At 31.3% G+C, this 12505-nt stretch overlaps 2 protein-coding genes across 4 annotated transcripts; both read left to right on the forward strand.

The window, feature by feature from the left end:
• Window positions 1-984: 984 nt before the first annotated feature.
• LOC134250665 (uncharacterized) lies at window positions 985-2124 on the forward strand (the record flags this gene model as incomplete). Its single annotated transcript, XM_062733018.1, has 2 exons — window positions 985-1214; window positions 1779-2124. Coding segments are annotated over 2 exons (436 nt in total), but the record flags the coding sequence as incomplete, so codon positions are not given.
• Window positions 2125-4654: 2530 nt separating this feature from the next.
• Window positions 4655-12499, forward strand: LOC134250670 (parathyroid hormone/parathyroid hormone-related peptide receptor-like). Of its 3 annotated transcripts, none has more exons than XM_062733031.1 (12): window positions 4655-4768; window positions 6486-6579; window positions 7421-7531; window positions 8180-8298; window positions 8653-8753; window positions 9536-9695; window positions 10365-10527; window positions 10894-10954; window positions 11063-11144; window positions 11494-11579; window positions 11760-11810; window positions 11960-12499. In XM_062733031.1, exons 1-12 carry the CDS (start codon window positions 4682-4684, stop codon window positions 12165-12167), a joined length of 1323 nt encoding a protein of 440 aa, XP_062589015.1. In that variant the 5' UTR covers window positions 4655-4681; the 3' UTR covers window positions 12168-12499. The 3 variants fall into 3 exon arrangements, with proteins under 3 accessions (XP_062589015.1, XP_062589031.1, XP_062589024.1); XM_062733047.1 differs by having other exon boundaries at window positions 11766-11810; XM_062733040.1 differs by having other exon boundaries at window positions 11494-11576.
• The last annotated feature ends 6 nt before the right edge of the window (window positions 12500-12505 follow it).

The following is a 12505-nucleotide window of genomic DNA, read 5'->3' on the forward strand; positions in this document are numbered from 1 at the left end:
TTTTTATTTATTTTTTTTTAATCAAAACAACAAATGGTTAAGGTAGAGTAGAGATAATTTTGTACCGAATCGCTGTGCGAGTGTCAAAAGTCAGTTATACGTTGTTGAAAAGTAAAATTACTCGCAACGGTAGAAATTGAAATTCAACGAGCAAAATAATTGACTGAGGATCATTCTTCTTCATCGTTGCTCAATCTTCAATGTTGTGTTTTGAAATCAGTTGTTTATAAAATTTTAAACTCATATTAACAAGATCAGTTTCAATAAAAATTTATCAATACGATGATATCTCGTTATTTTAAGAAAAGTGTATTGAGGCAGAAGGAGAAAAGATAGAGAAGCAATGACGTTGCCATTAAGCAATTCAAAGGGCGACATATAGAGCAAGGTCATCCACTAACGATGAAATAGTAAAATGTTTAAAGAATCAAGTTGATTTTTTCAACATTTACAAGTACAGTTTTTTTTAATATTTAAAGTTCTTTAAAATATTGTAGCGGTATGAATCTCATGGCATCAGTCCGCGAACACATGAAAACTCTCCAAATGCACAACTTAATTTTCTCTAAATACGATTTTTTTTTTACAAAATCAAATCCAAACATACCAATTGATTCAAAGACTTGCTATTAATTATGGAAAATGAATCTAGTAAGTATCGTATGCTATATCAATGTTGAACAAAAAATATCGCGTTACGTTTGTGAATGAAATTCATTAAACGTTCAAAATGAAAAATGCATGCTAGCTGGACTTATTTTGAAATATCCTGTATCCCATTCTTGTTTATGACGTCGCATAAATCAACGTCAAAATATCGCAACGTTAACGTAAACAATGCTACCTTTACAGCTATGTAAAACATAAATAAAGCTCTGTACAGGTATATATTGATAATTTCATAAAAATATACACTCTTTAGAAGAACTTAGAGGAATATTATTAATTTTGACACGGGGCCGAATTTTGCGACAAATGAACCAGGTTCTTTGGCAATGTTGCTCTCTGGAAGGAGGCCTCCCTGACTAGTACCTTTGATGTAAACTCTGCTGCGTATCAAGCTATTGACGGGGTATGGCCTGAGGCAGGTAGTAACGATCGCTGTGCCCAGACCAACCTCCAATGGGCTCCACAGCTATTTATAGATTTAAAACAAGAACACTATGTCGACCATGTCGTTTTACTAAGTCGTGGAGATGTTGGAATTAGTCATGGTAAAACCCTTTTCCCTATTTGCTATATTGTATATTTACTAGTATATGTTTAAATATACATGTATTATATGAAATTCTTACACTGTACCGTAATATCTTTAGGTGTCGCTCGTGTGTCACAGTATATGTACATGTAGTTAGAGCGCATGCTCATGAGTCGAGGAGTAAGGAGTTGATCCTTAAGTCGCGGGTTCGAATCGCACTGTGGAACGTCCTTTGAGCGAGACCGTATAAACTTAGGTCCATGTTCCAGTAGGTGCTGTCAAGAAAAAAGGTCCCCAATGGCCCTTGATGCCGAATATAGGACTTTTCAGGTCTCGACCGGAAATTGGTGACGTCTCCATATATGAGCAAAACAATTCTCGAGAGGGACGTTAAAAGAACAACAAATAAACAAATAAACATTTTCATGGTTTAAAAATTATAAATTTGTGCTTAATTTAGCTTCTCATTCAGAAAAATATACTAAAACGCCGAATAAAGAACTTGTAATAGGGGTTTGGAATTTTTATCCAGGTGTATATGTTCAACGTTTGTATTACCAATCAGGAATATCTCTTTCAGGTTTTGCCTTATCGAAGATAAATATTTGGGTAGATGGTTCTCACTGTGGGTATTTTGAGGGTCCAGCGGAGCCTGGAACTAATGTCACAATTGTCTGCAGTGGGTGTTATTTTGGAAAAGTTGTCGCCGTATCAGCTTGGGATGGTATCTCGTCACGATATCTTTCGGTTTGTGAAGTTATGATCATCGGACTAAGAAAAACGTGATTATCGTTTTCTTATTACATACAACAACCTTGTATCCATTTTGATTTAATCATGAAAATCAACTGGACGTTGACTGCAAACGGGCTAAAAATAACTTCATGTATATGAAATGTACATACGTGTAGATTAAACACAACTCATCTTTTAACTCATCATCCGTGTGGAATTATAAAATTATTGGAAGGAAAACCCACTGAATATGGCAAAAAGCTTTTTCTACCTCGTTTTTTGAGCCTATACTATTCAGCGTGAAACTTCTTACTCTTGTAAGCTTTTTGTTGTGAATAAATTATAATAAAGCATTTTAAATGTCTCTGATTATTTTTCCATTCAAGTGTGAAAGACCTAATTTTTAATTATAAATGAATAGATGTACATGTTTTACAATTGAATTATAACAAAGAAAAGCCATTAACAAAGAGCGTGCTTTAAAAATCGAATCAACTGAGAGACATTTACTTCATATGCAGGTGATGAGTATATTGTTCTTACATGTGCAGTCTTGAGAGTATTGCCTTTGCAAAACCAGGTCTAATCTACTTCATTTAAAAGTTTTTGCTCCCCCCCCCCCCCCAAAAAAAAAAACTGAAACAGAATAAAATGCAAACCTGTTCTATAACCAAATACGTAAAACTTGTACCAAAATTCAGCTTGATTTCTGCAAGAGATCAGGTCGAAAAACATATGGGACAAACTAACAGGCAAATAAAATAGGTTAAATAACCCATTACGGTAAACCAAGCTAAACTCGTACCAAATATGTGTTTAGAAAAAAAAATGTGTGGAATACCAGGTGGGACAAACTGACAAACAGAGTGACAGGCAGACTAAGATACATTTACCGACAGATGGATGAACAGATAGATGGATAGATGTAACTTTACCAGATTGGGAAAAAATGACAATAGACAAGTTGAATTTATCTAGTTTTTAAAAAATTTGTTTCTTAGGTTATCGTCATCGTCTTAAACTTTCCCGTAAATACATGTAACAGTCAATAACAATCAGGAAGTAATACAAATTTATGCTATATATTTAATCATTGAATTATTTCATAAAACAATAATACACCTGTATTCTGGACTTTCTTTGGTCAAAACGACAATTTAACAAACATGTTTAGGACAAAGTCATCTCCCACATCAAACCTTTGAATATTTTTTCCTTGAGTTGTTGATCATTCTATTGACCTATTAAAAAAATCAATAATTTTATAGTTTTCCGAAACTTATCTCGTTAGTACTCGTGTTTGTAGTGTACATTGCATGCAGTTGAAAATATGGATAAATATTGAAAATGCAATATAAGAAATCTAGAATTTATCGGGAAGTAATTTCACAATTTTACAGAGGTACAAGGTTAAAAATCAGACGTTTGTTTTTGTTTCGCATTGTTTCGGAAATTGGGAAATCGGACATAGGATGACAATGTTGTTGAATGTTTGTTATGACAAATGTGTCCGATCCGGAGGATTCAATACTGAGTAGATAAGTACACTGCTCTTATTGTCATTAGTTTCATTGTGCTGTCCATGAGTGAAACAAATGAAACTAATCCTTGGACTTTACCAGATAGCATGAGAGAATTTCTAGATTAACAGAATACTTACTTTTTTGTTAGCGAAACAAATACTTTGCAAACTATTTTAGGGTTTACAGCAGGGATTTGTCTTCTGCAATTTGGGTTTTAGACTTTCCCTTTTTCTTATCCTTACTCGTAGATCACTGAAAGGTTTTCTAGAACAATTTTATTCTCAATTAAATGACCTTGTTAATTTTAGAAAAGTTATCTTTAGATAAACTTTATGTACCGCATAAGTGGAAATTTTGGCGAGACGCAAATTTAGCGATTCCCACCTAAAATCTGGTATTTTATTTTTAGCGAGAAGTAATTTTAGCGATTTTGAAATGATAACTAATGAAGCTATTACAAATAATACGCAATTAATTTTTAGCGATATTCAATTTTAGCGATGATGTCAGCACCCTCGCTAATAATGCCAAAATTAAACCCTCGCTAAAAATTCTATTATACGGTACTTAAAATTGTGCGATGATTCTTTAAATTGGTCATTTTATCAAGACAAGCTTTTGATTAACTACCGGTAGATAAGACAAAAGGATTCCTGGAAGTCATCATTTCACAACTTGTACATGCTTTGACGATACAATACTTTAAAGTCAATTTTTCATTCTTTATTTTTAAGTCATTATTTACGCAATAAAATTTCTACGCAATATTCCATTTACAAGAAGCAAGCGTCCGGTTTGACCGGTTGGGATGTTCTACTCAGAGCATCTCAGGCATTTGACTCTGTCTTTGATGTTTTGGGAGATCTGCGTTGTCTCTTCTCCCGATTTATATTGTTTTGGTGGACTTTAAGAGCTTGAATACTGTTCGTCTTCTGTACATTTCATCAGCATATTTAGTATTAACAGCTACATGTACTTTTAACATGGTAACATGTACTGATTGGTAATGAATAAGCCTGATAGCTTGGAGAAGGCTTTTTACAAGTTTTTGTTTTGCAGTTCACTATTGTTCCCAGCTCACAAAACCGGGGGAGACTGAACTTTAAAAGGTCAGGATTTTGACTGTGGCATGTCAACACAATAGCTTAACACCAACGGTTGCAGCTGATCGTTATGATATTTTGACAAAGTTGTCATCCAATGCTGTAATATTCATGGTTATAAAATGAGTCTTTATCAAACAAGCTCAATTAAATTGAAATTAATTGGATATTTAAGTGTGTTTAATATGTCCAACATAATGGAAAGAGAGGTAAGATAACTTATTCATCATTAATTTGTGAAGATATTTTTTAAATCAAAAGCAATACACATCAAAAGAGAGTCAAGAGACATTAAACTGCAAATATTTTTGGGATAATAATAAAAAGTTTTGGATTGAGATAGCGCTATCATTAATATCCTTGTTTTTCTTTATTAACAATTTCAAAAATTAAATAATGCAAATTTAGTATTAATTAAGGTAAGTCACTCCTGAAATTTGTTATATCAAGGATTTTTTGAGAAGTATACTTTGGATAAGTACTCATAAAGTGTAACTCAAAATCGCAAAGAAAATAGTGGGTCAGTGTGCATCCTACTGATCTACGGTACATTTACCGGTATTGCTGTTTTTTTTCGGTCAATACAATGATTTAGCCATCTTCGTAGTACAATATTCACCTCGCCCTTCGGGCTCGGTGAATATTGTACTCCTCAGATGGCTAAATCATTGTATTGACCTCAAAAACCAGCAATAATTGTATAATATTGCCGTACTAGTGTCCTGTACCAAATATGAAATTTGTTCAATGAAAATTATATGTCTGTAATACAAAATATTAATTAAATCAAGTTTTAATAGTTGACCTTTTTGCACTTAAATTTTATCTCTTTGGTTAATTACTTTAACCCTTATTATATTTGATTAGATGTTAGAATGGCAATAAATATAATCTTATTTTACGTAAAATAGTTTGAATAAGATTTCTCATTAAGCAAATCTTGCAAATTAATGCGCGTAAATTATTGTGTGACCTTTTTGCACTAAAAAAATAACATATTTGGGGTGTAAAAAAACTTAATCGGCAATAAAAATTTTTTTATATCAAATTTTTTACGACTTGAGTGCTGATCAGACACAAGTATAGAGTAGTTTAAAATAATGAAAGAAAAAGGTGGGGTCAGTGATGTAAATTTTGAAATATTTGTCAAAATATTTGATTTTCAGGCAAAAAATGGTGTAAATTTGACCTTGACTTCTTTAGTATATTTTCATTTTTTGTAAAATATTGTTGAGGGAAAGTGTAAAACTTAGTCTAAAAATATAAATTAAAACTTATATGAAATATTTTTAGCGATATCAAAACGGAAAATATTCTCCGATTAAAAGTATGTGAGGCTAAATTTCCATTACATTAAATTTTATAAATGTGCAGATTTGCAGAATTTTCTGCTAAATATCCTTCAACCAAAAGAAATAGTCCCTCATAAATCTTGCTTCTTTGTAGATTTCTTTTAGCAGTTTTTTAATCAAATGTTAAAAAATTTACCTTGTTGAATTTAAATATGTTATAAAAATTGAATTTTGATAAGTAGTTTTGAAGTAAAAGCTTCTGCGTGAACTTTTCTAAAAAGCTGACGAGTGACTTACCTTAATAGAAAGTGCACATAATGTACGGAATGTAGGTTAAATGAAAAAAAAAACGTACAAGAAAAACAATAATGTAAAGTCGATTCTTTTTGTAATGATTTGAATTATACTTGTCTATATTTAATTGAAAAAAATGACAGACCGATAAAATTACCTTTAGTGTTAATTTTCATATTCAATAATCTCTTTTTATTTTCTCCAAATCTCCAAACTCTAGAAATTATTTAATTTATTGAAAAAAAACTTTAAAATCTATCAGCATAAAAATCCATTCATACATGTATGTCATATAAGTATAATACACTGACCATAGATAAAGAAATTATTTCTTTCTTAGGAATATAAAGTATCATTCCTTGAGCAATGGCGTGGTATTGAAGAAGCAGAACAGATTTGTAATGTAACGATACAAAAACATGAAACAACTAAAGGTAAGCTAGGATCCTATCTATTTTATATTATACTGTAGAGTTATTTTAACTCAGGGGGAGGAGTGATCAATGTTTATGGCCGAGCAAAGTTTTGTTTGTTCGTGGTGACGTTATTTCATGGGTACCTCGTTTAAACAGAAATTTCATTGAATAAATATGTTGACATGATTCATGTAAATATTTTTGGGGATGTAAAATTATGATTATCGGTGAGCCAATTAATCCACAAAATTTGGTTCCTCAGAAAATTTATGCTTTCCCAGTACAGGTATTCAAAAACGAGTTTGGAAATTTCTTTTTCAACCACGATTTTCTTCTGCGTGTGTGTTTAATTTTTCTATAGAGGAGATTTGTTGAACTTCTAATAGGAAAAGATTACTTTAAGTTTTAAAAGAATATGATTTTCTGCAGTTCTATTGCTTAATTTTTTTATTTACTTTCTATCAGTAGAAAATTTAGTTAACGTTTTGACAGATCTCCTTTATCCAAATTTTTAGGATACCCCCGGTAATATAATAAGATTGATGTCAGTAGATCAATTTAATTTACTTCAGTAGATAAATTTAGTTGACTTCAGTAGAAAAATTTAGTTGATTGTCTTTTACAGACCTTCTTTATCCACACGTATGGGATCATTTAATAAGACTGATATCACTAAATACATCTAGTTGACTTTTTTCATCAGATCTTCAATCTCCATCTAATTCGGATTATATAATAAGATTGCTGCCGATGGATAAATTTTGTTGACTTCTTACAGACCTCTAATGTTCTCCTGATGGCATTTTATATAATACAATTGATGTCAGTGGATACATGAAGTGATTTTTTATTTTTACAGATTTATTCTGTCCGCCTATCTGGGATCATATAATGTGTTGGAAGTCTGCAAAACCTGGAACCACTGTTTCGGCACCATGCCCTAGTTACATAGACAGATTCCTTATCAATGGTTAGTCCAAATCTAAAAAATTATTTCATATTATATATATATCGATAGTTTCTTTAGCAATTCATCAAAAACCTGAATATTATATAATTCATATTAAAAAAATCAAATATTTTTCAGAAGTTTTTAAAAAAAAAATATATTTGCATATAAGTGGTGATGTCCAAAAACCAACTAAAAAAAATCAAAAGTAGAAATTAAAATTTAGATTATTTTATATTTATTTTATCAACGTATTAGTAAACAAAATGTATAATATTCATGTGGACTTGTAAACATATACTGATTTCTAAGTTAAATTATTTTCAAATTCCCCTTTAAAAGTTTGTCCTCAATTTATAGTCTTGACAGATCAGAAATTCTTGAAAGTTCATGTAAGAGAGATAGAGTTATTTTACATCTATCAACGGTAAATGAAAAGCTAAAAGTAAATGAACACTTACACAAACCTCCCCCAAATTTCAAATAATACCTTTTAAAAGGTTTCAGATCCGTGTAATGAACTGTGCTGATTTAAAGAAAAATCAAATAAAAAAAATAAATGCTTATCCAAGTTTATATTATTCACTATTTCTCATTTATAGGGTTTCTGATAAGTTCGGGTTTTCCTTTAAATTTTATAATTAGAATCAAGCAATCTGTATATTATAGGTGTTGCCAAAAAGACTTGTAAAAATGATGGTACGTGGTACCAGAATCCACAGACGAACACTACCTGGACAGACTTTCACAACTGTATGGAAAGTGAAGCCAATCAAAACTTATTAAAGGTAAGCTAATAAATTTTTCTTCTGGATAATTTAAAAAGATGAATGTTTTATATTCAGCCCAGAAATCATTATATGATAGGACTAATGATACAACATATCTCACTTTAATTCAAATTTTCTCCGTGACAGAAAAGTGCATAACGGCATAACTAGTAACGTGTTATAGATCTAAGAATTTTGCACAGAGAGAGAGAGAGAGAGAGAGAGAGAGAGAGAGAGAGAGAGAGAGAGAGAGAGAGAGAGAGAGAGAGAGAATTTTAAGTAACATTTACTTGTAATTTTTTAACACATATCATCAATTATAATGTTGTATCATATTGCCTATTTTGAATAAGATTTTCTTTTTCTTTTTAGACAAACCTAGACCACATACAGACTATTTCTATGGCGGGTTATTCGCTTTCTATTATATCATTAATAATTGCTGTGATTATGCTCCTTAAACACAGATACAGGTAAATATTAAATCCAAAACCATGCGGCTATACGTTCATATATATATAACATATTTGAAGAAGTTTTCCCATTATATCACAAATATAATATTTTAAACCATATGCCCTGAAACACTGCCGAATCACGCCGGATATAGTTATTCCACCGGAAACAATTATATTGCCGTCCCGAACACAGTAATGTTCCCTTGCGTGCAATCATTCTGCATATAAAATACGTCGGGTTCGAAATTCACAGAGGCAGTTGCTAAGCAAACGTAAAGAGTTCTGCGAAAAATAAAAAGTCGAGACAACATTTGCGATTTGTTAATTTGAATTCAGAGGAATTAGATAATTGAACTGAGGGGAAAAATTCTTTGAATACAACAAAGGTTATTAACACAAGTGTCAGCATACTGAAAAAATTCTGCCATGAAACAAAACGGGATAATTCTGAATTACATGTACACTCAACATACATAGTATTCAATAATTAAGTTCGATGATCAATTAGGGTTCATTGCTTAAAAATATATATTAAATAGCTTAATTCTCGGGCAGCATTACCAGAAACTTTGGCTCTCGACGACAGGAAAGCCCTGGATTGTTGTATCGCCCTCTGCTTTCGGCGTCGGGCGACAGAACACTCCAGGGCTTTCCTGTCAACTATGGCAAAAATTCTGGTATGCTGCCCTCGAAGCCATGTAATATATGTATAATATTTAAAAATTCTGTTTATTGTATAAGAAAATATGCTTATAAATTTTAATACTAAAACATCAAATTTAAAATTCCTATTTTAGTATAGGTTCTAAACGACCAAGATCAAGAATAACAACTCTTCACTTAAATCTTTTCATCGCCTATTGTCTGAGATCGATCGCTTCACTTTTAATGGAACAATTTTCCATCAGCATCAAACATCAGGCCAGGGAACTCACTGGAACACAGATCCAAAAATCGGTTAGTTATGTCAAGGACATTACATGATTTTCTATGACATGCGTCATGCATGTTATAAAAGGTATTAAGACATACAAAATACATGTTTGAAGGTTTGTCAAAACAAACTGATAGACAAGGCTTGTTTTGTCCATGGCAAAATTTGCTTTTCACAAATAAATGATTCTTGTCGTGATTTGTTCTATGCTTATATTTCTTCCAAACTACAAAATAGCCTGTTCAGCATTAAAAGTCAAAATAGACAAATGAGCCCCAACAATTTATCGAACTCAACTAATAGTCCTTTTCCAGAGAAAATGGACGTTTCTATATCTATGCTAACGTACATGGTATAAATGAATCTTTTTCTATGAATAGTGTATTAATTTTATACTTTTACACTTAATTTGTATTTTTTATTTCTTGATCATTTAAATGGAATTAAGAACTTTACTGAGATTTTTATCTCTTTAATTCTATACAAAAGAAAACAAGCATTTTCTTTGATTTACAGGACCAAAAATTGCATTTTTTAACATTTCATTAAAAACTTAATAAACTTAATAAACTTATTGTACTTGATTTTATTTTACTTTTTATTTTTCTTAATTGTATTACTGGTCTACTAAAATTTAAAACAAATATTGTACTTTTAGGAAGATAATTACGTGTATATTAATGTATTTCCAGAATTGGGGATGCAAGCTGACCATGACGTCATTTGTGTATACTCTATTAGCCAGTACAGTATGGCTCGGTGTGGACGCTTCTGTTCTTGTCTGGATGATCTGTTGTAATCCGTGGTATTTTCAAAAAAGGAGCAATATTTTTCCACACCTTCTGATAGGATGGGGTAAGAAAGAATGAGTTCAATACTGTTCAATATTTTGATAAACTAAAATCAGCTTTTAAGTTCTTTGGACTTAATTGTTTACTGATTTAAGGAGGCTAGGGGAGGGGGGGTTAACAAATTATCTATAAGATATTACTATCACTCGGCAAAGAAAAATTTCCTTCATTTCAGTTTAACATTTGATGATTTTTTGTATATATCTTTATATGGAGCTTTTATCCTAACTAAACGTGGGAAACAACCAACCCCAAGTCCTCTTTAAAAAAGTAATTATATAGTGAACACATATTAAAAGAATGTATTTGTTTGCATGGACGATGTCTGTTGTTACCATATTGAGCTTAATATAATTGACCTTACTTGCAGGTGGACCTTTGCTTATAGTAATTCCCTGGGTTTGTCTGCGGATTTTCTTAGATGATGAGATGTGAGCATTTATACTTCTTCTTTTCTTCATTTTAAGCATTATGCTATTTTAACCATTATTTCAATAGCATATAATGAAAGGCATTGTTTTTGTTTCTATTATTTACAGGTGTTGGATGACGATCGATATAAACAACTATGAGTCTTGGGAGGCATGGCTGTTCTTAGGGCCTGTGCTGATTATTAATTCCGTGAGAATACTTTGAAAATTGATAAATTAAATTTCTTAACACTAACCTATTTCTGTTGCCTCATGAAAATTAAATTAAATTAATTTAATTTCATTATCCTTATAAAGTAATTGTTATTTATCCTCAGTAAAAATGTTTAAAGAAAAGTATTATTATCAACGTTCATTCGGGATAAATATGAAAATTAAGGATTCGGTATCTTGGTCCTATGTTATATTTAGAATCCTTGAATTAACTAACTATAACCTACTTTGGCAATGCAGTAGTGTTTAGAGCTTCTTCAATTTTTTTTGGTGAAACAAAATGTCAGAATGATGTAAAATTATGTAATTAAAATTTCATTTTTCAGGTAAACATCATTTACTTAATCTTGATAGGAAGATTTGTCATAAAGAACCACATGACAAAGAAAATTACCAGCAGCTCAACAGAGTTGTGAGTATTTATTATCAGGGAGAATAAAAGTGTGGCAAAATAAATTACATAAATAATACAAATTGGTCCTCTGAATAAGTTAGAGAGAAAAAGAGAGAGGGGTTTTTTTATAATCAATAATGATAATTTTAATTAATTTTAGTACTGGTTACTACCGGTTACATCATGATACATTTTAAGTTTCAGAAAGCATTGCAGTGGACCAAAAGAACATGCCATTACTACAATGATGTAAGTTATTTACAAAAGCAAAATTAGTATCAATAAATATGCCTTTAATTTGATGTTAGCCTTGATAAAATAAATCTTAGGCAAAATTTGGCAATTGCAATAATTATCAAACCTGGACATTTCTAATTTCCTTTTTCCATTTTTTACAGAAATACAGCGAAGCATATCTGCATCATTATTCCTTTACTTGGAGTACCTGACATTGTTCTTACTATTCTGTCATTTTGGCCTGATATCCATTTCTTATATGCTGATATGTTTTTCAGTTCATTCCAGGTAAATTACCTTTACACTTATGAATTTCATAAAATATATCAAGTTTGGTACTGCTATAACTACACCCCCCATTTTTTATAAGCAGATTAAACCATATATTTTCATACCCTCACTTGAAAAGTGGGAGGGTATAGAGTAATCTTGATGTCCGTCCGTCTGACCATTCATCTGTTACGCTTTAGGGTTCCACTCTCTTACATGCATCCGCAACTCCTCTCATACCACCAAATGAAATTTGATGAGACTTTCACAGAATCTTTATAACATATTGCCATTGTGACCACATTTTTTTTAAATTTTTTTTATCTGACACATATCTTGGGTTTCCCATGGCAAAACATGAACCCTGCCATTATATTCAAATGGAAAGCGGGGCATTTTTATTTTTACTACAAAGCACAAATGATATTAAAGTTTAT

The sequence above is a fragment of the Saccostrea cucullata genome, unplaced genomic scaffold (genome assembly GCF_032062105.1).
Source record: "Saccostrea cucullata isolate Sc308-1 unplaced genomic scaffold, CSIRO_AGI_Scuc_v1 ctg13376, whole genome shotgun sequence".
NCBI classification, from domain to species: domain Eukaryota; kingdom Metazoa; phylum Mollusca; class Bivalvia; order Ostreida; family Ostreidae; genus Saccostrea; species Saccostrea cuccullata.